This window comes from Clupea harengus, chromosome 16, assembly GCF_900700415.2.
Source record: "Clupea harengus chromosome 16, Ch_v2.0.2, whole genome shotgun sequence".
NCBI lineage: Eukaryota > Metazoa > Chordata > Actinopteri > Clupeiformes > Clupeidae > Clupea > Clupea harengus.
The window spans coordinates 20,107,294-20,132,890 of record NC_045167.1 but is presented as its reverse complement, the minus strand read 5'-3'; the positions used below and the strand labels follow the sequence as shown (position 1 = coordinate 20,132,890).

At 42.4% G+C, this 25,597-nt stretch overlaps 2 protein-coding genes and 2 non-coding genes across 5 annotated transcripts; 1 reads left to right on the top strand and 3 right to left on the bottom strand.

The window, feature by feature from the left end:
• Window positions 1-3,555: 3,555 nt before the first annotated feature.
• On the bottom strand, window positions 3,556-6,867 carry rpl18a (ribosomal protein L18a). Its single transcript, XM_012841371.3, has 5 exons — window positions 6,758-6,867; window positions 5,657-5,836; window positions 5,252-5,381; window positions 4,506-4,615; window positions 3,556-3,820 (listed from the first exon to the last, which is right to left on the bottom strand). The coding sequence occupies exons 1-5, from the start codon at window positions 6,773-6,775 to the stop codon at window positions 3,728-3,730; spliced, it is 531 nt and encodes a 176-aa protein (XP_012696825.1). The 5' UTR covers window positions 6,776-6,867; the 3' UTR covers window positions 3,556-3,727.
• LOC116224261 lies at window positions 4,804-4,936 on the bottom strand. Its single transcript, XR_004165532.1, has one exon. It is a non-coding gene; the product is annotated as a small nucleolar RNA SNORA68 (small nucleolar RNA).
• On the bottom strand, window positions 5,931-6,059 carry LOC116224260. The gene has a single exon (XR_004165531.1). It is a non-coding gene; the product is annotated as a small nucleolar RNA SNORA68 (small nucleolar RNA).
• A 650-nt stretch (window positions 6,868-7,517) lies between the features above and the next one.
• xpot (exportin, tRNA (nuclear export receptor for tRNAs)) lies at window positions 7,518-24,863 on the top strand. 2 transcript variants are annotated; one of them, XM_012841369.2, is made up of 25 exons: window positions 7,518-7,671; window positions 8,855-9,008; window positions 11,176-11,258; window positions 11,362-11,418; window positions 11,751-11,820; window positions 12,181-12,399; window positions 12,552-12,736; window positions 13,736-13,904; window positions 14,526-14,762; window positions 15,617-15,655; window positions 15,753-15,815; window positions 16,109-16,233; window positions 16,713-16,857; window positions 17,098-17,217; window positions 17,492-17,586; window positions 17,881-17,950; window positions 18,593-18,831; window positions 19,141-19,426; window positions 19,936-20,125; window positions 20,862-20,978; window positions 21,552-21,667; window positions 21,777-21,824; window positions 21,963-22,034; window positions 22,240-22,296; window positions 22,424-24,863. In XM_012841369.2, exons 2-25 carry the CDS (start codon window positions 8,922-8,924, stop codon window positions 22,448-22,450), a joined length of 2,916 nt encoding a protein of 971 aa, XP_012696823.1. In that variant the 5' UTR covers window positions 7,518-7,671; window positions 8,855-8,921; the 3' UTR covers window positions 22,451-24,863. The 2 variants fall into 2 exon arrangements, with proteins under 2 accessions (XP_012696823.1, XP_031438151.1); XM_031582291.2 differs by lacking the exon at window positions 7,518-7,671 and adding an exon at window positions 7,704-7,817.
• Window positions 24,864-25,597: the final 734 nt, after the last annotated feature.

The following is a 25,597-nucleotide window of genomic DNA, read 5'->3' as shown; positions in this document are numbered from 1 at the left end:
GCTTGTCATGTTCCCTCCAGAAGATTCTTTGAAAATCTTGTTCCTCTGTTCTGTTAAGCGCGGCTTATCCTCAGTCAGGCCTATCTCCACCAGCAGAGAGCAGAACTTTTCCAATGGTTGAAATCCAGGGAGTGTGTTCGGCCTACAGTCATCCTTCTGTTGAGAAATATAATGGTACTGTGTTTAAATATTTACCATTAATTTCCAAAACCTTGAAAACTCCCTTAAAATATGGCCCTAATTTAGGAAACACCTAAATCTTAATGATGAGTGTCTTCATGTCCTTGAGTCATAATTATCTCTTCCCTGCCTCTCAATTAGACAAAGCTTTTCAGCTGAGCCACAAGTGTGTCATGGTGTTTTTAAATTATTCATTTTCAGATGGCACCTTCATTTCATTTGAAACCATGCAGAAGAATTGAGAGACCCAAAATACACTTTTCAGGTTTCTAGAAGCATGTAGCTTTACCAGAGGAAACTACCCTTTCTACACCTTCCTGGTAAGAAAATGATCAAAATAATACTGGAATGGGATCCAGACATTAAGGGCAATTTCTGCAAGTGCAACATAATATTCTCAATCATACTATGCCCTCAACAGATAGTCGAGGTGCTCATTTTTCAAGAGATCGATTGGGTAAATACACCTGACTATTAATCCAAATGGCCTAAGGTGTTACCTGGTTTCAGCCACAGCGTGTCATGTTTTAGTCCTGCCCAACACAGAGCACTCTCTGAATACTTATACTAGGCCCTCCATTCCAGGCAAGCCATTCCAGTCTGACCCCATCACTGCTGTGTTCAGCCATAGTGCCTTAGGGAGTACAGATTACTACATCCCAAGCCTGCGCTATGGCATTTGCCTCACTTGGAGGCTTATCCTCTGCTCATGGAGGTCTTTGAAACTCCCATTTTCATTTTGCTGGATTAAGTTCTTAAATTCTTGCTTTTCTGCCTCTGGAAAAAAAAACTACAAAAAATTGTTCCTTGGGCTCCCTTTTTAGAATTCACTAAGAACCTGTAATTGACATTAATTAATATGTATGTGTGTGTGTACAGAGCCGGTAGTTATTTGGTCAGGTTTTTGGGACCTATTTTTGTTGTTCTCAAGTTCACATTTAGAAGGTAGTTGTAACATTTTGGTATTTTGCTGTGCACAGGCACATTCAGCTTATTTAGTTTTTCTTCTTGTATTTAAAAATATATATATTTTCCAGTAATTTTATTAATAACAGTTTTGTTTCTTTGAGCTGTAAGGGCTTGATAGGTCTGAGGGTGGGTGGTATGCCAGACTGATGTATGTTCTTGCTACCAACACTAAAATAAAGTGTTAACATTTGCATACATTGTGTGCGTTGTAATATCCACCACTTATTTGACACCGATTCTAAAATGATTAAAATAGTAGTAACCTTTTGTGGTTTGCTGAAATTTCAATAAAATCTGATCTAGTCACAAAGGCCGGAGGGTCAGTGGTCAGCTGCTGCTTTGGTATGCCTCGACATCTTCGAACCATCACCATCTCCTCCTCTGCACTGGGTCCGTCCTCTATGAGTTAACTGAATGAGAATGTGGGACCACACTCCCTTGTGCTCTGGATGAAGACATGTCCCAAACCAAGCAAAGTCTCCTCTGTCTGCGGTTGTTCAGCCAATTACTTACAGGTGCCGACTATGCTGTAATGACATACATAGCGTCAGAAACTCGGGAGTTTCACAGTGATTTTACTGAGCGGTGGCCGAGAAGGGCCAAACAAATAATGTTGGAAATCAAAATTACAAAAGTAAAAACAAGTTTACAAGACATGTCAAACTCTTTCGCGGGGGTAAAGTGAATGGAGTTTGTGACGGTAAACCATTTTTGCATCTGGTTCCGTCTGGTCAGTCTCTTTTTAAAAATCCAAATACTGTCCACAGAAATAACAAAAGCGGCCCAACTGGTTAAAAAGGTTTACACAAAATGGACGAAACGTGGTAAGAGAATGTCTGGTTTACCGTCACAAATTCTAATCACCTTAACCCCGCGAAACTGGCTGATTGACACAAAGTCAGCAACAATCACTTCCTGTAATACCTACCTTTTCCGTTTGACTCTCCACTTGTAAATGCAAAGGCATTTAACACCCCATAATGTATACAACAAATGATGGTATGCAAGCATCATATATAGAATTAAAGAATATATTGACAAATGTTAAAATGTGCCATAACTTAATAACATACTATTCTCAGTGGGTAAGTGGGACATGTGATAAAAGCACACATACTGAATAAATTGTAACTGGAATCACATTCAACAGAGCTTTGTGAAATCCCTCCAGGGTGCTGCTCCCATGAATACTATATATTCTACGCCATTGATAGTAGTAGTATGAGCCATTCTGTACATGCTCATGTTTGGAGGACCTGGATGGTCTTTGTTGGCCTACTCCCATCTTATCAATGAGGGGGAAAAACTACACAAGATATAAGAGATTATTCTGCAGAATGTCAAGAATGTAAGACTCCTTGGATGTCCTTGGAGCACGGGGACTCCTTGAACGCCGCTGTCCATAGGGGCCCATTGGGTTTGTCTGTGGACGGGACTCTGGGCTTGTGGACTGAATTTGACCTCCATACAAAAATATATTTATTCTTGTGGGGGACTCTCCCCTTTAAACATGTTTAATGATGGACTAACAAAAAGGCTACTAAGGAAGTGCATTATGAACAGACATGAGAGGTCCGTCTATAGTTTTCTATAGCAGATCGGGAAAACTAAGATTTTGTGGATCCGTACATTTGTTTTAGATGTACAATTTAAGCCAATTTGATACTTTGTGGCTACATACAAATATTTTTTGATGTTAATTAGTTGTCAATTAAGGCATATGTTGTGCTTTTAGCCTCAGTCTCTCCTGATGGTACAATTAAAATTGAGGCTTAAATGCTGTAACTGAGAAGGTGGGTACGGGGATGGAATGCCAGATAAATGCCCTAGTCGTGTAATCTGACAGGAATAAGAAATTGTTCCCAGACTGTACAATTTTGTCAGATAATGTGGGCCGTGTGTAGCCCAACAAGACTGCGCCGAGAGATGAATGTGTATAAAAGGATAATTACACTAGACTCCTCCTCCGAATGGTTAGCAATAATAAAGGGCAGGGAAGACCCCCGATGGACTGTTAAGGTGGAGTAGCAGTCATGATTAACAGCTTACATTCCATTTAGCATATTGCTAGCATTGGCACCTGATGACCGTCATATGAGGAATCGGCCATGACGAAGAAGCCCGTTAGAGCGGACTTTTAATCCTCAGTGGTCAATAAAAACAGACACTGATACAACTCATTTAAAACACTATGTAGGAATTCGCCACTTAAGATGGTTTTTAGCAAATAGTTCTCATTTTAATGGTATATGGCCATGTGAAGGACCAATAAACATGCCCGTCATTCCCAATAGCCACCCAGGCTATGCACCATGTATTCGTCATCTTGGACGGAGCACTCTGCTCAACCATCAAAAAAAGCTTTCACAGCACAACATCGCCAAGACTCCATTAAGCACGCCAGAATGTTTTTCGCAATGCATCTTTATCCCAACGGGCGTTTACCAGGTTTCTGAATATCTTTTAGGTAGTCAACTTGCTAGTTCTGAATTCAGAATGTAAAAATATATAAATGACTCAAGATTTTTTCTGTAACTTTTTATTCCCCATTTCTTTTTGAAAAGCATCAACATATACTTTAGAAGAAGGTGTTTGGTCTCTTGGTGGTGAAGCGGGGCTTGTGCTGGCGACGAAGAACTCTGTGGGGCAGAGGGAACTTGATCTTGGAGTCCTGTGGAATTCAAGAAGGAAAGGACATTCAGCATCAGAGACAGAATAAGGACTCGATACACCACTTCCTCTGGTTCCAATGAATACATATGCACATTGCCTAACTCATAGTACGCAGAAAAGTTAATATGAATGCTTGTGAATAAAAACTGCCCAGCAGAAAAACAGTATATCGATGTTGCCAGTTCATAACCGCCAGGTCTGAAGATGGAAACTTGAAATCTGGAAGAGGAACTTGGCTTTTTTTCTTGCGAGTTATTTAACTAGAGCTGGCAACCATAAGGCCAGTCCAGTGAGAGACCCGCTTCAATTCATGAATATTCAAGGCCCCCCAAACTAAAGGGGTTTCCTGCATGCAGTCACCTTGCGCCTCACGAGTGAAGCCCACAGGTAGAGTATTGTGCACTGGGGCCAACTCAACTAAAAACTCAAGTTTCAATATCCATTTAACCATTTTCAGGGTTCACCCATTTCCATTTCAAAACTTTTAAAGGACCCTTAACAATGTCAATTCTGCAGAAATTCACCCGATACATTACACCAATGGAACGGAACTAATTTCATTAGACCTACATATGAACAAATTTGATTGAAGGACAAAACTGTCAATAAATGTACTTATTTTCATGACTCTTCCAGACCAGACTTCACAGGGAGAAAGGGGGAAGATTAAAACTGAAACTTACGTGGAACTGCTTGATGGCAGGTCTGCGACATTTGTTGGCTGCAATCACTTGCACCTTCATGATCTGGATGGAGTGAGCACGAGCGCGATGGCGTGCACCCATATCACGATCTGAACACAAGACAGAAGAGGGTCAGGAGTGAGACTTTTGTGCTGTCAACTCACGAGCCATGTCACACGTCTGAAGACCGGCTAAGCCCCGAGACACGTCAGAATTAAGATAATTTCATTCATTGTCATTACGGCAGTGTCTACTCTCTGCACTTATGCTAAATACTTTAACGTCATTGCATACACGCAAATGTTGAACCTTGAATTCACTTCCAGCAGCACAGCAGCATGTAGAAGGCGACAAGGTACTGTTTTAATTTGTGCACACAATTAAAAAGAATATTACAAATGATGGTAATAGCCTTTGGGTTTGTGTGCAGTAGTGCCCATTTTGTAGATCAGCGCAGGAAGCTCTACTGTATTGTAGAATTCTAATTCACAGAGAAACATCTGAATAGGGCCCCTCACTGGGGACCACACGGTTGGAGCACAAATATGGGCTTCCACACGTCCTACTTCAAAACAGCAGGGAACAATGCACGTCATATTTCTTACACCCTTTCTTTTCATGTCCATCTCTGTGCCATAGTTCAGTAATTAAAACACTAACTGCTAACATGAAGAAAAAAAAGCCACCAACTGTGCGTGACCAGTAATAGGTGCACAGCAAGCGACCGATTCCGAGGGTGGACTTACAGCACTGAGTGACGGCCCCAGAAGTGGTCAGGTCTCTGTACTCCCTGTACATGTTGTGAGTTCCACTACGGGAATCATAGCGCAGCCAGATGCCAAAGTTCTTCACCTTCAGGGGAGTTGACTCATGGACCTTGAGTTAATGAGACATTTACATTAAACATATGATACACATTAGACATATGATAAAATGACTGACATACCCATGAAAAAAATAGTTCCTTAAGCCCCTTGCCAACCTTTTAGCATCTCAAACTTATGCAGTGGGTGGAGTTAGGCTCCAACCTGGAGGTGAACTTAAACTATTAGTATTTAGATTTAACACCACTGTAGTGGTTGGTCCCATTAAGAATGTAACTATAGCGGAGGTCACTAGCACTCATATGAGAAGCTGTACATAGTGCTTACCAGTCCACAGTAGACGGTCTCGCCTGAGGCCTTCTTCATCTTCCTCAGCTGGGAGACGAAGTACCAGAAGCGGGATTTAGCCACCACATGGTTAGGGGCGAAGATCCTCATGCGGTATAAAGGAGGGTTAGGGTTCTTGGCAGAGGGCAGGAGGCGCCCAACTACTTTATATTCCCTTAGCTGTAGACAAGAAATGAAGACATGGACATTAATGGGGTAAGTCAGGAGTGGAGATTAAAGGGGTAAGTCAAAATGCATTGCATAAATCTGTCAAAAGTGTAGAACCTTGAATTCACTTTCTAGAACACATCAGTATCCGAAAGGCGACAAGGTACATTTTCCTATCAGCACACCATGCTGGATCACATCATGAATTAGACATGACCTTTGGGTTGGGTGCTACAAATCTACACACGTGTAAAATCAACAACATTGCAGACTGCTTAATGTTGGAACCCTAACTTTTGTAAATAAACTTGTCAACCATCGGATTGGTTTCATGGTAACATTAGATAACATTGCCGTTAGGATACGCGTCTATCCTAGTCAGTGTCGGGTTCATAATATATAAACACTGTCCCCGTGTACGATCATGAAATAACCGTCTATAAACGTTTGCACTTCAATGCATGTACTCAAAACTTCCAGAATTCAACTCGTGTAGCAACAAGAGATATAGTTCGCTACTGTATGCTAACGTTATTAGCTAGCATTAAACAAGGCTATGCCCACGACGAGCATGTGGCATTCTGACACTCTAGAAACAGTTTAACGATTAAAACAAATGTTTCAAAGTTAACATAGATCGAACATAGCTGAACCAGCAATCTAGGACATTGGAATTCCGACAACAGCATAAATAACGTCAGATACGATTTTTAAAGAAGTTTTACAAAGCACCACATGGCTCTCGCTACGAGACCGGGACGCCATGTTAGAATCGAGATGGACCAGGTAAGAAATTCGCATTATATATTTTGATCACTCATGATATGTCGATAAAAAGACATATCCATGTACAACGCGTCTTTACGCAGTAAAATGTAACATAAAATTTGGTTTAACGACACATATTTCAAGGTTTTAACGAATTTTACATACGGTGCCAGACGCCTTCATGGTGTCTCTCGCTGACGACCACTGTGAAAGAGGAAGTAGAAGGGCGGAGAATCCTGACGTCAATCTTTTCGGAGGAGGCGGTATAAAGATTTTTCTGAACGACTGCTGAGCAATTAACAAATAAAGCGATATATACTATATTTTATATATAATACCCTATACTATGCCGTGTATGTCATTTACAGACACAAACGGCAATCAACAGTCATGAATTGGATTTTGTTTAAAAAGATGGGCCTTTAAAAAGCTATGTAATGAGAAAGTAAACAGACATATTTTAGTATCACAGCATCATTATTTTAATGAAAAGACAAAAGCATAAATGTAATTACTCCACTCGGAATTTAAGTAGGATGGGTTTTCACAAACTAACATTTATGAATAAAACCATGAACACATTCATTAGTCATTCATCAAGTCAGATTCACTTGCACTTCATTATATCAATGCACCATGATTCTTAGCGAGTAGATTTAGATCGAGCACAGGTAGTAAACATAGAGAGTAAAATAAGGTAGTAAACATGTGAAACACAGTAGTTTTCGACACATTTGCTGATTTAATTACGACAGTGATCAATATTTGAAATCATGGGTAATAGGTGAAATCACATACAGCCCCTCGAAACACATACGTGTTTATGTTAATTCAATTTTAACAATAAAATACAACAAAAATTACAGACTAAACGCCGGTGAATTCCTTCCTGCGGTCGTGACCCAGGTAAATGTGACGTTCCCATTTCCGTTGAGCAGAGTAGCCAACACGCCGCTATCTACCAGTCGGATTCGCTAAGCTGGACCATCAACGTAACGTTAGTAGTTGCATTTTCAGGAGAATAATTTGTACTGGGAACTACGAATAACGGGGGATGGCTCTTTAAAGTCGACATTAAGGTACACAATCATTCTATTGTCACTGTTAGAAGGGATTTTTGATCATTTCGACATTGTAAACTTTTTTGCGGAGCACTTTTGACACAATGTGAAAAGGAGAGGCGTGCTGATGCGCGAGAAAAAGCTGTCGGCGCGTTAGCTATCTGGTGAGCTAGCCAGTGCTATATTTACCAGCTAAAACACTATTCATCCACAAACACACTGCTTACATTCCCCTGATATGTATCGTTATGTTTAGCTAGTACGACCTTGACACCAGACAAACGTAGAGTGATCATATTAGTGAAACGCGCACGCCATGCCACGTTATTGTAATGTGAAGGCGCATGTGACACATAGGCATGTTGCTAGCAAGCTGTAATGCATTAGCTCATTGCTAGGTAACGTTAGCTACTCAGCGGTATGTTCAACTTTCTGAGGTAGCCATGCTGATGTGTTGCGACTAAAAAGTTATTTAAAAGATATCAGGGCTATTGTAATGTGTCTATAAACTGTTATTTAAACATGGGTATACTGTGTGTTAGCAGAGCGGTAACGTTATCTGTTTGGTGTGACTGATTTTCGCCAGTTGGCTGGCTAGCTAGCCATCTCATCGGTAATGCTCTGCCATAGGCGACGTTACCGTGAATAGACATTCCTGCCCATTTTAAATGTTGACGCTGCGTTGCATCATATCAGTGAACATGTAACCAGTGTTGGTAATCGTTTCCTATACTGTGCAGTCAGCGACAAGTAAGAGGCTACCCCATTCTATCCTTGCGCTTTATCACTCAGTAGTTCGATGGTGTTGGTTCAGCTTCAGCCGATTAAAAACAATTCCGCAATAGCGCGGAGGCTCTCTGTTTACCTAAGCTTGCTTTTCTAGTGGCAATCCTCATGACAATATACGTAGCCGCTATTGTCACCACAAATAATATTGTCGCTTTGGATAATTTGAAAGTAGTAATAGCCTATTCTAGAAGTCTGTCAACTGTAGCCTTAACTTGAAAGAGTTAAGCTGTTTATCCATTGAAGTAGTGGAACTTAATTAAATCATTCAGCAGTGAATGAGTTCAAGGAACGTTGTCTTTAACCTTACTTTATACAGATGGGCGTACACTCAGTGGTCATAGAAACAACCAAAGGCATTATTCAGTTGAGGGCTGTCACCCTAAATTCCTCTATTGTCTTTTTTTCTTCCCAGATGTGTGTGATCTGCCTTTGGGTAGAGCTAAAGAGGGAACCCGAGTTGAAGACTAGCTAACCCACGGATGGCCTGCCAGTCTGCACCAGCCATCATGGATGAGCAAGCACTGCTGGGGTTGAACCCCAATGCAGATGCGTGTTATCGACAAAGGGTAAGATTTTGACACTAATGTTTGGCTGTTTAAAAAGAAGAAAAGAAAGACATAATCTCTCTTATATGCACTGTTGTTATAGTCATATTACTTGCATGATGGGTCTACAATTGTAGTCAGTCAGTTTTCTTTTATCAAAGGTAATTTTGCCAGTGTAAATTACTGGTTCAGTGTAGTTGCTAGTACTTCTGCTTTACTGCACGTAGGGGGTAGTCTTATAGTACTGGAAATGGAAAGAAAAATCATTTGACAACCCAGCAACCTTTTCTATGTTACTGATGATCCAGTTTGGCTGCAAACTAGTCCAGACAACCATGAGACTTTTGCTCTGATTTACTGTTGGTAATTGACAGTCTTTCTTCAGTTTAGTCATGTCGCTGTTTGTGTGTCAGTTGTGTGTGATACGATTTATTTTAGTGGTTTTAACACTGCAACGGAATTGTGCAACTGACAGTTTTGATCAGACAAAAACTGACATCAGGACGAAGTTGCAGGTCATGTGACTACCTGTAACTAAATGAAGCTCAGTGTGCCGTTTGATCAGATCGCATGGAACTGATCTGTATCTAATTATTATTTTTTTTTTCAACCAAATTGGCTCCTTGCAGTCGCGTGGTGTAATGTAATCGTAGATATATTTTTTTTTTTACTGTTTTTAGGTTTCTCTTGGCATTTGTATTGTGATTTTTATTTTTGCAGTTCATGGTTATAAGTATATATCTCAAAATGCAGTAGTTACAAAATTGTAACTTTAAAGTCTAAGTGGTGTTTGGAAAGTGTGGTTGCTGTTCGTTGTTCGGAGCTTGCCACTGTGTGCACATGACAAGACAACAACCAATCACGGCATAACACAATAAGAAATAGGAACACATAACCTTTAACCCCCACCCCATATACTATTACATGCATTACGTGGATTTAAGAGCTAATGCAAATAAGAATAACATGACAGGAACTTATGGATGCAATGCAGTATAAATACAATAAAATACAATAAGACCCAGTGCAAAATAGAAATAAAATGACAGGTGCTTTAAAATACAATAAAATACTGGAAGATCTATTTCGAAATAAGAATAACATGTCAGGTGTTTAGTAGCACAGTAAAATGCAAATTCATAGTCAGTCGTAGTTGGTGCCCTTCATTCGTAAGGTGCTGATGGAGAATTTGGGAGCTATTTGGTGATTTGATGGTTCTGCAGTTAGTGCTGTTGAGGAAACGGAATATCTTTGTTTTTCCCTGAGGGGGTTCGCAGGGTGCGTGGAGTCTTGTAGTATTTTTAGACCTATGCGCTGAATACAGGTCTCCTAGATGGTAGAGACGGGGGTGAGTGTTTTTATTTTTGAGATGGGGCAAACAATACTGTATAAGTGTGTTGTCTGTATTTACTTAACACAATGTTTTTGACATGACAACATTTTGATGGCATTCTCTTTCCCCTGAGCCCAAGGCATGTCCATTCTTAATATTGCTCTGGCTCGAAACAGATCTTACTGGCTTAAATGTAATATCAGTGTTTTTATCATTTCTGTTGATTTATTGGCTCACTGTTTGTCTGAGTGAAGTTGATTAACCTTTATCTTTGGTGTCTAGATCTGGTTCATTTTCCACCAACTTCAGACCGCCTGGTCCTATGGATGACCATAATTAGATGCAAACAGAAATTAGCATTACATTAAGGGAATGAACCAAATAAACAAAGTTTATGTATTAACATTTGTGACAAGGGTTTGGCGCAATATATTTGTACACAGTGTCTTTCAGAGAGGAAATCCTCTGAAATGCAGTCCCAGGCATAGATAAGTTCCAGAGAAGAGAAATGGTCCTCGGCCAAAATGTAGTATTACCAGTGGCTCCCTGTCAGTCAGTCTCCATGACCATCCAACATCATATGATGCAGTATGTTTATCTGTTCAGCTAGGGACAGTGTTGCCAGCTCTGACTTCAGTACGGTATCAGTGGCAAATGGGAACATGGTTCAACCTCTGGCTGGTGCCCGAGGTGCCATTATTTCGTACAGTGGGGAAGGGCTCTTGGATGCAACAGATGTTTACACCCCGGCCCATGGGACGAAGTGTGTTGGTGGATTCAGAATGAGGTGTGTTTGTGTCAGGTTTGCTTACCTAGGTTTGTAAGCCAGCGCGTCTCTTTCCTCGTCCCTCTCAGGCACTGGCATATTTCGAGCAACTGAAAGAATCTCAGGATGCTTGGGAGGTGTGTGCCGAAGCCCTGGCTAAAGGCATTTACAGGTAAACAACTTGAGAAATTCAGTCTCATTAATGATTGTATTTGTATACAATACGTTTTTCCAGTAATTTAATTTTTTTCTATTTGTAATTTCCCTTCCTTTAGTGACGACCATGTGAAGTTCTTCTGCTTCCAAGTGTTGGAGCATCAGATCAAATACAGGTAGGCACAGTGTTCACTGAAAAGAGCAGGTTTGACGGTTGTTTATCCCATATCTAGTTTCGACATGCTTTGAAAGAACCTGTTTTCAGAAGTATAGGTTGATTTGTGTCTTATTAAGCTCAGCATACTAGTCGTTCCCAGTACAAAGAATCTGTAGATATTACTGTCCCTCGGAAGATAATGTACTTAACATGCTCGTTTTTCATCATTTTTACACATCAATACAACGGTGCATGAAATGAAATGTTAATGGGGATGGGCTGCTGACTTGGGCTTATTGGAGGATCCAGTTCCTGGAAAGAATGTGTGCATGTGTTATGTGTTTGTCACAGGCATGGAGTCCTGAATGCAGCCCAGCAGCAGCTCATCAGGGAAACACTGATGAAGTGGCTCCAGACACAGGTGTGTGTGTGTGTGTGTGTGTGTGTGTGTGTGTGTGTGTGTGTGTGTGTGTGTGTGTGTGTGTGTGTGTGTGTGTGTGTGTGTGTGTGTGTGTGTGAGTGTGTGTGAGAGAAAGAAAAGAAAAGAGTGAGTGTGACCCTTGACCCCATGACACAACTGTTTTTACCATAACACTCACCATACATAACATAATGGTCTCTGGTTGTGGTTGTGCTCATTGACTCAATCCAGTGTATTTTTTTTTTCTGACGTTGGTTTAATCAAACAAAGGGACTTTTGTTCAAATGTTTTTGATCAAAAACAAATGACCTTCACCTGGCACATAAGTAAACCTCTTCCCTCTCATTGTCTCGTGCGCAGCTGATGAACATGCACCAGGAGAAGCCTTTCATCCGGAACAAGGCAGCGCAGGTGTTGGCCCTGACCTTCGTGAGGGAGTACCTGACCCACTGGCCTAAGTTCTTCTTTGACATCCTCACCCTGATCGGGCTCAACCCTCACGGCGTCGACATCTACCTGCGCACCCTCATGGCCATCGACGCAGAGGTGGTCGACCGAGACATCATGCACTCCCATGAGGTGACTACTACTGGTTCTACTAATACCACTCCTACTACTTATAATAGTAGTAGTAGTGTTTGTCTGGCTAAAGCCAGCAAGGTGCTTAATCCTAATGTAATTGGAATGTAAATGCTAATGACCAATCCGTTTATCCCCTGCCCCCCTTCCAGGAGGTGCGCCGGAACACCCTGATCAAAGACGGCATGCGGGAGCAGTGCATCCCCAGCCTGGTGGAGTCCTGGTTCCAGATCCTGCAGGCCTACCAGCAGTCCCACAGCGAGCTCACCTGCCAGTGCCTGGAGGTGGTTGGCGCCTATGTGTCCTGGATCGACCTCAACCTCATTGCCAACGACAGGTCAGCTGAGCTGTTTAGCCCCACCCAATGTGAACACGTGTGGTGGCAGTGCTTTTCCCCAGGGGTTAAAATCAGATAAAGGCTGTAGTATGTGAGTGCCAAGTGCAGTTTTGGGGAGCAGTCAGATGTTTAACTGATGTGAAATCTGTCCAAACGCGCATTTAAAGAGAGGAGGCACAGGAGTGGGAAAAGCAATGGCCTTGAAAAGACTGTTTGCCAGATAAAAATGGGGAATCAGAAAATAGGGAGACGCTAGTTGGGAGTCAGTAAGGGTCTCCTACAGTTGAAGCATCAGGCCTGTTGATCTGTTAGTGTTTACATTGTTGTGTTGGCCCCCCACAGCCTTGTGCTGTGTTGACAAACAAACAACACCTCCATGCAAATAGATTGGTCTTCTTGTCGACAGCTTTTCCGTAAAGTGTTTTACCTCGGTGTCTCAGCAAGATTACAAAAAGAGGATTGCTGAAATAGTACTGCTTGAAGAGTATTTTACTAGATATTAAATGCAGCATTTTCTATGTCATGTTTTCTCACCCAAAACATGCTTAGTATTGGTTAAGTAGCTTGTGCAATAGGAAGAAGCTTCATTTTAAAACAACAGTAATTGAAGGCATTATCAAACTAAAAAGGATATCTGAAGTATTGGCAGACTCCATAGGCTTCAAGTCATGTCTTGATCAAAGACATGCGATTAATTCGGATACAATTTACCCGTTTTAAACATGGTCATGGGGAAATGTGGTGGATGTAAATGTCGTGTTGTAATATTGTTGTAAATTGATTCAGAATTTCAGATAAGTCTGCCTTTTTGTGTGTGCAAATCCTGCTATATAATAGTGAAATCCCACCCAGGTTTCTACTAATCCCATTACTTTTGGAAGCATTAGCTAATATGTTGGCCTCAAAGGCTTGTTTAAGCTAAGGTCAAAAACAGGGCCCCTGACCAGGTTCAGAGTTCGAAAGTAACTGACCTCCCCTTTGCGTTGTCTACTCATGCAGATTTGTTAACTTGTTGCTGAGTCAGATGTCTGTGGAGGACCTGAGAGAGGAGGCTTGCGACTGCCTGTTTGAAATTATCAACAAAGGCATGGATCCTGTTGACAAAACTAAGCTGGTGGAGTCGCTGTGCCAAGTGCTGCAGTCCGCTGGCTTCTTTAACGTGGAACAGGTATGACGCAGCGTGTCGGACTGGGCCTAAACAATAGCCAAAGAGCAGATAGGAGACACACCCATAGGACAGAGGTGGTGGCGAGACTCGTGAAAATGTATATCCACACACTCTAATTACACCCTAAAGAGGGCAAATATCCGATACGTCGGAATTAGATGTTAAACTTGGAGTTACATACTTACATAAACTTAAATTTTGGAGTTATTTGAGTCTCAGGCTGATCAAACATGACTTGACTAGCTCCTGATGACAGATCAAGTCTACTTTGATCCTTTGAAAGAGAGCAAAGAGGAATGTGAGGTTGCTGTCCAAGCTCAGTGTTGTCATACACCTAAATAGATCACTGCTGATGCTGTACTGACTAATAGTAATTCATGTATTATTCAAATAAATAAGGCAAGTTGTACCTAGGAGAAAGTTTATTTAGGATTTCATGGATGCCTTGCTTTCAGCAAAATTGTATTTTGGTTTGTATTTGTTAGAAGCTCTTGAACAGAATGCATTCTCCAGTCCTTGGTTGCCATTCTGCTGGATTTATGTGTGTGCAGAGGTTAAAGATTAGATTTCTCTTTTCTCTTCCTCCTCCAACACGAACACACACACACCGGTTTCCGCCAGGAGGAAGACGTAGACTTCCTGGCCAAGTTCTCACGGCTGGTGAACGGGATGGGCCAGTCGCTAGTGCTCAGCTGGACCAAGCTCCACAAGACCGGCAACGTCAAGATCGCCGCGGAAACACTGCGGGCACTGGAGGCCAAGGTGCCACTCATGCTGCAGCTGCTAGTGCACGAGGATGATGACATCTCGGCCAATATCGTGGGCTTCTGCTATGAGTACCTGCATGTGCTCAAACAGGTGGGGTTGCTCATTATTCTCCCTGAGTTCAAAGGTCATATTCAAGTCATATTTCTTTTAAGTAAATATGTAGTTTATTTAAGTATAAATATGTAGTATATTTAAGTATTGGCTGCAGTATCATGGCTTCATTAACTTGGAGTTAATGGGGAACAGGAGAGGAAGAATCGTTTATTACAAATGCCATTGTGTTACATTATGACGATGTCATACTCATAATTCTAGTCAGAATATGAGTCTGATACCGCTCCCTTGGGCTGTGATTATTGGGCGTGTTTCAACCGAACCAGGAGAAAAAATGCCTCTTCGCTCAATTGGTTACTTACAACCAATCAGAGCAACGTAGTATGTGACCAGGGCCAGCTGATAAATTAAACTTTTACCGGATCCCGTAGGAAGGAAGGCAAAAACATCTTTTCGATTGACAAATGCCTTGATCGCGTTTCTCTGTTCCTCTTTCAAAATGAATGCACTGTCAATGTCTAAATGGACTCGAATCTATACATTTCAGCTCTCCAGCGACAGCCATGTTTGTTGAAAACGAATTCAACCCGTGTGTTGGTGACGTGGTTGATTACGTTACGGTTGATCATCTGTCCATCATCGTATAAAGCCCGCCCTAGCAATTTGATTGGTAAAACCAGCTTCAGGTCGGGCATCATTTCTCCCCAATGGAGCGATGCCAGACCGAACTTCCCGACTTCAAATGTTGTGGGCGGGGCTAAGTTCTGTCTGGTATCCAGGCTAGGCCTGCTTAGCTCAAAGGTGACATTAAACTGTTAAAGAGGGAGACATGAGGTTGTGCCTTACTTATACTTAATACTTATGTGTCTTTTTTTCTTTTTTCTCCACAGCTTCCACTTCTCACTGACCAACAGAAAGCCAATGTGGAGGTAAGGCTGGTCTCTCATAGCCATGCTTTCTATCTGTGTTATTGTCAATCTTTTTTGCGGAACCTCTCCGTGGCTCATAACATTGGCTGTTCAACAGGCTATCATGCTGGCGGTCATGAAGAAACTGACTTACGATGACGAGTACAACTTCGAAAATGAGGTGAGAAAGTCCTGGCTCTGTCTGGTGTGGACATGCTTAATATCCACATACTTCTCAGTGCTGGTTAGTCTTTCACAAAGTCTAGGAGCTCTGACTGGTCAATCACCTAACATATAAAATGAACATATAAAACAACAGCTTGAGATACAGCTTGGTAAAATAGAATTGGAAAAGCGTAGTATTTTTTGGGGGTGAACTGATGCCTTTTAGTTTAGCACCAACATCTTTATTATTGGAGATGGACCCGTCGTGTCCTTGTTTTAAACAAGAATGTCCCCCTGTGGATGGTGTAGGGAGAGGATGAGGCCATGTTTGTGGAGTACCGTAAGCAGCTGAAGATGCTGCTGGACCGCCTTGCCCAGGTCTCCCCCGAGCTGTTCCTGGGGTCTGTGCGCCGGGTCTTCAACAACTCACTGCAGTAAGTCTCCATGCACTGGACAGGGGTGGCCACAATAATCCTCCTGTAATCCCAAAGGCTAATCAAAGTAAGAGTATTTCTGATAACACTTAGATCTTGCCTTCATTATCATCCAGCCATAATCCATCCGCATGCGATGAAGACTGTTTCAACGTACAGTTTCTGCTGTTGCAATGAAGACTGTTTCAACATATATTTTTTGCGGTTGCTTGCTGACAATCTAAAGCCATGGGATTTGATTAATTCATGTCCAGTAAAATATTGAAGGAATCTATGTGTTGCCTTAGAGGTGGTATGACTGAAAGCATAAATAAATCACTGCATTTTTGAGTGTGCAGATGCTTCCTCACTTTTTAAGCTTTTTCTTTCTTTCCTTGTCCTCTGAAGGGCAAAAAAATAGCCTTTTTGACTAGAATGAAAACCAATATTAAAACGCCTTTATTTTGCTAACATGGCCACCTCTGTTGTTTGATCCTCAGGAGTTGGCAGACTGCTCCCTTCATGGAGGTGGAGGTGGCCATCCGGCTGCTGTACATGCTGGGCGAGGCCCTCCCTGCGTCCCATGGCGCTCACTTCACCGGGGACGCCACCAAGGCCTCTACCCTGCAGGAAATGATGAGGACGGTGAGTGATCCTTTTAATGGAGGGTTTTATGGATTAACACTACCACCACAAGAGGAAACACCAGTGACTGTGTGTTACAACGGACGTATGTTAGAGTGAACAAGGGTGTTTTTGTGGATTGTGTTTTGTGATCTCTGCATCGCTTTGACATTTTGTGTGTGTGTGTGTGTGTGTGTGTGTGTGTGTGTGTGTGTGTGTGTGTGTGTGTGTGTGTGTGTGTGTGCGTGTGTGTGTCTACAGCTCATCAGCAGTGGGGTCAGTGAGTACCAGCACGCATCTGTGGCGCTGGAGTTCTTTGAGACCGTGGTGCGTTATGACAAGTTCTTCATTGTGGAGCCACAGCACATTCCAAGCGTCCTGGTAAGTGAAGTACACACACACACACAGTAGTTTAACCTTGAGTCAGTGACAAGACTTGTCACATGTCTTTCTGATATCAAATTATAATAAACGGCCATTTGCAGAATTAAGTTTTTCACCTTGATTCCATTTTTCTCACATGGACCCTCAGCCATTCTATCAGTCCTTCACACACTCACCATCACACACACACACACGCACACACACACACACACACACACACACACACACACACACACACTTGCTTACTGTGCCCCTGTCTGATACCCCTCAGATGGCATTTTTGGACCACCGCGGTCTGAGGCACAGCAGTCCTAAGGTCAGGAGCCGTGTGGCCTACCTCTTCTCACGCTTCGTCAAAACCTTGCAGTAAGTCACCGAGCCCGCCGGTCACCACTTTGTCTACACTCAGACATTTACACCAGCACCTGGGCTACTACAGCTCAGGGACAGCTCCCATCTCTGGGCCCAGCTAGGTGCTCACTGAGGGAATAGTTAAATAGACTTCCCACTACACTGCAACTGGTCATTTGGGTTTCACCTGGTTGGGCGGTACAGCAGATTTTCCATCCAAATGTACATGCAGTTTTATAACCTGATGAACAGGAGTGATGCTAAAGGATTGTATTTACTAGTTTTTTGTGTTGTGTTTTTTTTAAACAGCAAACATATGAATGCCTTCATTGAGGACATCCTGAGCAGAATACAAGATCTGCTGGAACTGGCTCCTCCGGTGAGTCTGGCTGCCTACATCCATATCGTCTGTACACGCCTCAGAAATATCGAGTATACACACCAAGGATGTCCTAAAATATCGTTTTATGTTATTTTATCCATGTTTTTGAGGCATCGCTGGGTTAAAATTAGCCAACATTGAAATTCGACGCCTAATATGTGTTCAATTCATTCAGTTGGTCTTCCGTTTTAATGTAGTCTGGAATAATAGCTTTCGGATACCACAAGGGAACGATATAAAAGCTAGCCGAGTAGCGGAATTTTTACACGGAGATATGCTGCTGAATGTGATAGAGTCCCTTTTTCTTAATCCTGCTAGAGGAAATGAGAGATTAAGATAGTATGTTGACAATGTTCAGAAGATTACAAATGTCCTGCAGCTTCTCAGGCGACAACACGTACATTGGGGGGGGGGGGGTTCGTTGTATGACCCTGAGTACCAATAAGCCTTCACAACTTGGATAATTAAGGCTTTGTCTAGTTATTTACGTATTTATTTATACACACCTAATATCACATATGAACACATAATAATGTCATGTGTACACACCTCAAAACCAATTCTCATATTTATACTCAAATACACACAACATACCTGTAGCCCACTCCACCTTGACCTTTGCCCCCCCGCCCCTCCCAGGAGAACGGTTTCCCGGCGCTGCTGACCAACGACGACCAACTTTTCATCTTCGAAACGGCGGGCGTGCTGATCGTGTATGGCGAGAGCCCGGCGGAGCGCAAGCAGGCGCTGATGCGCAGCCTCTTGAACCCGCTGATCGACGGCTTCGGCCTGCTGCTCGCCAAGCTGCCGCAGGAGGCCGACGAGGAGCGGCAGACGGTGCTCGCAGACTGTCTCAGCCACGCCGTCGGCTTCGCCAGGTACAACCCCCCCCCCCCCCCAACCCAACACACGCGATTCTGACCTCCTCACATACTTTACAAAAAACACAGTCTTTAACAGTTCACCAAAGATTTTAGATAGGCTTTAAGGGGGGATTTGTGACCTCCCTCTCTATTCCAGCCAAGCAACGCATTGCTTCAGGAGCACAGAAGGGGATGGTGTAATTTGATTGGCTGTTGAGCCCAAACATCAACAACCTTTCACCATAATTGTGGACTGCTCCTTTTAAGAGTCGTTTTTTTGTCTTGTCTTTCTAATGAACGCGTGCCGCCTTTGTCCCCCCTCAGCCGCACCAGCAAGGCCTTCAGCAACAAGCAGACGGTGAAGACGTGCGGCTGCACGGAGGTGTACCGCGACTGCCTGCACGCTTTCCTGCCGGCGCTGAGCTGCCCAGTGCAGAGGGCCCCCCTGCGCAGCGCCGTGCGCTCCTTCCTCCACCGCATGATCATCTGCCTGGAGGAAGAGGTGCTGCCCTTCATCCCCGCCGCCTCCGAGCACATGCTCAAGGACTGCGAGCCCAAGGACCTGCAGGAGTTCATTCCCCTCATCAGCCAGATCACCGCCAAGTTCAAGGTTAGGGCACAGGGGGGCTCTGGAGTTGGTTAGGGTGCAGGTGTACCACACTGAATGCATTCAGTCGTTGAATTGAAGATGACTTAAAAGAACAGGTATTCACCAAGTCCAAGGTTAGGGCACAGGGGATCTGGAGTTGGTTAGGGTGCAGGTGTCCTTGTAAGTCGTTTTGGATAAAAGCGTCTGCTAAATGACTAAATGTTAATGTAAATGTAGGTGTACTACACTGTGAATGCATTCAGTCGTTAAATTGAAGATGACTTAAAAGAACAGGTATATAACGGGTTTGGGTTGGCTCCTAAACATTACAAAGTTTTGAACGTTTTTTGGGTGTTTTAATGGAAGTGTAAGGAAAAACAGCAGGAAAGTAATGTAGTACAAGATTAAAATGAGAAAATGAACTGCCGTGTACGTTAAAACAATAGCGAACCTGCGACTAGCATAAGTTCTGGTTGTTTAAATCTAATTCCCTCTCTATCTCTATCTCTATCTCTCTCTCCCTGGTGTAGGGCCAAGTGTCTCCATTCCTGCAGCAGGTTTTCATGCCGCTGGTGCTGGCCATCTTTGAGGTTCTGGGCCGGCCGGCGGAGGAGAACGACCAGACGGCAGCGCTGGAAAAGCAGATGCTCCGGAGGAGCTACTTCGCCTTCATCCAGACCATCACGGGCAGCGGCATGAACGAGGTCATGGCCAACCAGGGTGAGTGGATCGCCGCCGGCCTAGTGCACGAAACTGGGGTAGTCTTTGCATTCGTTGGTTCCACGTGACTAGTGCGTAACTTGCAATTACAGCAGTTACATTTCTGCACTTCTTTTTCTTTTTTCTTTCATTTTGTTATATTTCTTATGTAAAGTAGTATTTATTGTTACACCAGGTTCTATTGCTCGTAGCTTGACTGTTCTCTCCCTTGTACGACGCTTTGGACAAAAGCGTCTGCTAAATGACTAAATGTAAATGTGAAGGCAAGGCGAGTTCATTTAGATAGCACAATTGAGACAGATTGGTAATTTTAAGTGCTTTACAGGGTAGATTGTAGCCTTTAGGGGTGTTGGAATAGCCAAATGAACCAGTGGTGTCTGGTATAAATGTACTGCAGAGTTTAGTTGACTCTAAGGAGTTTAACATAACTTTCATCTTGCTTAGGAATTTTATGTGAACTTTCTGTGAAATATTCCTATGCATCAACAATGGTCATGACTGCTGCTTTTGCAACTGGCACAGGTCATTAGTAGACTATGTTTGCGGTGCTCATGTTCTAACACAGTAGATACTAGTATACACAGCAGATATCTCCAGGGCACAAAAGATAGAATAAATCTGACAAATGAAGCATCAACTAAAATGTGTGTGGAAGTATGCCTATCACTGCATACCTGTACACGCCTGTACACACCTGTGTGAAAACTGAGCCTGAGTCTCTGTCCCGGTCTTCCAGGCGCTGAGAATGTGGAGCGAGTGCTGTTCACCATCATTCAGGGGGCAGTGGACTTCCCCGACCCCATTGCCCAGAAGACCTGCTTCATCATCCTCACCAAGCTTGTGGAGCTCTGGGGTACGTGTCAGTCGGCCACAAACGTGATGCCTTCACACAGCAGGGCCATGAGGGACTTGACACCACAGTCAATTTAAGAGGATTGTGACTTACGTCATTTTCTTGTCTATAGAGCGTCCAAGTCCGTCGGAAGTATGTCATTTTGACAGGTGGCAGGTGCGACAGGTGGCAGCTATCCAGTCTTTTAGTAATCAGTGTGTGTTATTTAAGTTAACTTCGTTAGGTGTTAACACTACAAGCTAGCTATGGTGGTTAATCTACAAGGGAGGTGGTAAACTAGGTGGTAACTTGCTGGTGCAGTTATATTTGAGAAATTCTTCATAATTGAGTTGGCTAATTTTTGTTTTTTAAAGTGTACAAGGAAACGAGCAAGTAAAACAACAGGCCAAACCAGAGCCGTGTCTCTACATTACTCTGGGTCAAACAAAGTAAAAAAGCTTCGACTGGGTGGGGATATTGAGATGTCATTTTAAGGTGCCTTGAAAACGCAGCATTGTGATTGGTGTAGAAGCAGTGCAGTATTTGACGGGACATAAACTGAGGTATGCTGCTCTGCCTCTCTTTCACCCTCAGGAGGCAAAGACGGCCTGGTCGGATTTCCAGACTTTATCTACAAGCACATCGTGCCAGCATGCTTCCTGGCTCCCCTCAAACCGACCTTCGACCTCTCTGATGCCCAGACTGTCCTAGTAAGTGAAAAGCCTTGAAGGGTTCCCCAGAATACCACTGTCATACCCCAAAGTATTTTGATACTTTTTTTTTTTTTTTTTAACCTGTCACTTTTTGTGTGTTTTTCAGACACTATCAGAGATAACACTGACCTTGAAAATGATTCATCTCAAGAGGGTATGTCATCTTCAGAACAGTTTTTGATACCAATACATTTTGAAGAGCCATTTTGTGTTAAAAGTGGTGCCAATCTATTGTTTAGAAATGCAGGAAAATCAAACCTCTTCCTTCAGTCGTTTCATTGTTATGTTTTAGGGGCCTGAGTTCATTCAGTTTCTCCAGCAGGAGTACCTTCCCTCCCTACAAGTATCAGCAGATATCACACAGGTAAGTCTGGGCCCATTCGGATCACACAACAGATTCAGCTTGAAGTGACTTGTCTGGGGCGGTACTACTAAAGTGCTAACAGAAAAGAGTCTAAAACAAGTGCAACATCAAAACAAATACTAGTTTTGCCTGTAACATCAGAGTATTTATATAGTGTGGTGTTTTTCTTTTTAAACATATTTCTTAACTTTTCAACTTTCCATAGGAACTCTGTCAAGTGCTTCAGCAGCCTGATGTCAAGGTTTTGAAAAACTACATGAAGGTATGGAACTTTCTAGACGAAGAGGGCATCTTTATCTTGTAATGAAATGAAGGAAAAAGTAATGCATTTCACTTCAATGTATGTGTGACCTTTTTTTTCTTTTTTTGCCCTGTTACTTTCTCGACAGGCATTCTTTCAGCGCGGCAAACTGTAAAAACTGGATGTTGAAAACGACGGTTGAAAGGACACTAAAGGGGAAAAGAGCGGTCATCCGTGCCACTTACAACAAAACAGACAGAGCTTAGCATAGGAGCTGCTTCAGCACTTAAAAGCGAATCGCATAATGACGCCCATCCGAATCTGGGGGGAACCGTGGTGCCGATTTAAGGACTTGTGTGGGGATGGGCTATCGCTCGCCAGTGTTCTTGCCCCCCTCCATCGACCTAGGCCCAATCAAAGACGTGCTCTCCATGTGGGTGTGGCCGCCTGGCCAGAGGATGAGCATGGGGATTGGTTAACCCACTCAGAGAGACAGGAAACTGTAGTTTGTGGGGAGGGATATGGGTAGGGGTGAGTAGATGCTTCAGTTTGACTGGAAATTCCAAGGGAAAATGTCAGAAGCCTAATAACTGTTGCCTACACACAAAATGGAGTGAAAACCTGACTTCAAAGTATCAGCCAATTTTTCTTTTGTTAGGATTTATGAAAAATACAAAGCTTTATTGGTTTCAAATTCTTTGGAATTTCTAATGATGTGCTGGTATATATTTTTGAGTGGTTGGATATTGAAGTAAATCCATCATTTTGTGTTAAGAAAGAAAAGGTTGCTTTGAGTTTTTTTTTTTTTTTTTTTTTAAATGATTATTTAATGTAATTTTTTTCCTTCCTTTTAAATGTTGTGAGAATTGAATGAATTAAGGGACGTGATTTGGCAGACACCTGGTTTGTAGTCCTCTGGCTTCAGATGCCCCAGTCTTTTCAAGTCAATAACCCATCATACTTTGAATCCTCCGTCACCGAACATCAAACTTCGGCCATACGTCTGTTGTATCGGCAAATGCTTCAGAGTATGAACAAACCAAGGCAAAATTCTACATGCATCCAACAAACCAGCCGCATTGGTCAAAGAACTCAGAAATGGTTTCTGCCGAATCAGTCCCAAAGTATTATTTTTTGAGTTTGGAGTGAACTGGGGAATGTGTGGCAGGAATGGAGGAAGGCTCAGCTTCTCTTCAGTTGGCCTTGTGGTTGTAAGTGAACCAGCAGCGCATGCATGTCGTTAAATGATGGGGTAGCGGCTGCTACTACTCCCATTGCTTGCACCCATCTCACTCTCCTGTTCAAGCTGTTCATCAGGTTTCATGTGCTGTCTGAAGATCAAAGTGTGAATCTCTTTGTTAAATAAAACAACCAGATCTGTTCATTGCATGTGAAAAATGCAGTGCCACACTTCTGCACCTGTTGTACTACCTGAACTTGTGTTTGTTCAAAAAAGAAAAAGGGAAAAAAAGGACAACACCGCCACCTAACTCCTGCCTTGTTGCTGTGCTGAGTCTACACAGAATGCCTGCCAATAATTGTTCCTTGGATGATCACTGTTAACTAAATCCACGATGGAGTGTCACAATAAGAAACCTTGAGCTGGCCACAATGATTTCACCCTTGTCTTTGTTTGCACTGTATCAAACATGTATTTAATTAACCCCAGTTATAGGGGAGAAAGATTAAAAGCAATTTCAATATGGTTGCACGACAAAAAAAAAGACAAAATTTGGTGAATATGTTTGACCGCAAAAAAGCGAAATGTTCCTTGTGATGATTTAACCACTGATGCCCTGTACTGCCCTGTCCACTGTGTTAAAGCAGACCTCAGTGACCCAAGGCTCCGAATGATCTGCCTGCTCTAGTTAGCGTGTATCTTTTAAAAAATGATTCTGTAAAACTTTTTGTACATGGATTTGTTATCCTGGGAAAACTGTAATACATTATACTTCTGACATAATGTAGAGAGATTTCTGATTAGACAATGCAAGCAAATATGCAGTAATTAGAGTGGGGATTACTTGGAGCTACATTATAGGTCTGAAGACTTTGATTCCAGTGTTCATATATTTTTTATTTTACTTTAACATAGCTCATGAAAAAGTGTGTGTGTGCGTGGGGTGGAATATTTGAGTGTTACAAAGTTAGAATAGGTCAGGTTCATAAATAGGGTTTCAAAGCAATTTCAAATGATCAGTTGCCATTGACAGCCTTACAATTTTATTATCTTAACACTCGGGCTAATTTGAATTAATGACTCAGAATAGATGACTAAGGATATTTTCTGTCAGAGTCCTTCAAGTATCACCAAGTTCAAATTGTATCTTAATGTCTTGGATGATTTTACATGGAAAGACCCGCATCTTGAAATTAATTCTGCTGATTTGGACTCACCATATTGCGTGGCAGTGTATTGCAGTTCTGATAAGATCCCACTGTATTAATGCCAAAAAATATTAATGGATTTGCCTCATTCTGAATTGAAACGTCTCTGTGAATACTTGATTTATTTTTGATATGTTGGGAAAAACTTTCACAATTTGTCAATCTCTTGTCCCCACCAATAAAGTGTTTACTAATCTTTAGTAGTAGTGGAAGTTGAGTTCATGGTTGTGTTCACAGCAGAAAAAACAAGCCAAATGAGACTATTGTATGCTTGTGTATGACGCAAACTAACTGTCAGTGTCAAGTAGAGTTAAGAGAGAAACAAGTGATGTACAACTTAAAATGAAAAGATTTTAAAAATCTAACCAAGAGATTTAAAAGAGAGGGAGTGATGCAAAAGGAGGTTGATACAGGAAGGGAGACAAAAAAGCTTCTCTTAAGGCAGTTAAAACATTTTTGTATCACAGGATAGAGGAGGATTGAACTTCCAGCTTGATGTATACACACGATTCATTCTTCCATTGCCTCTTCCATTGCATGCCAACCTGAAATTTTGTTCAACCCTGATATAAGTTTCGTCCTCACCAAGAATGTATCCTGTGCATACAGCCGAGTCATCTAGTCATCTATAATTGATTTTGTATCACAGGATAAAGGAGGATTGAACTTCCAGCTTGAATTTGTCATGTTCAGGGCCAGAAGAAAAAAAAGCAAGCAAAATTAAAGATGTATACACACGATTAATTCTTCATTTGCCTCTGCACTGTTCTTAACTTGGCTAGTTTTACACTGGTCGATTGCATGCCAACCTGAAATTTTGTTCATCCCAGATATACGTTTCGTCCTCACCACTTCCATTGCTTTAGGCTTTCTGACACAAAGAATGTATCCCGTGCATAGACCCTAGTCATCTATAACTGACATGGGCTGAGCA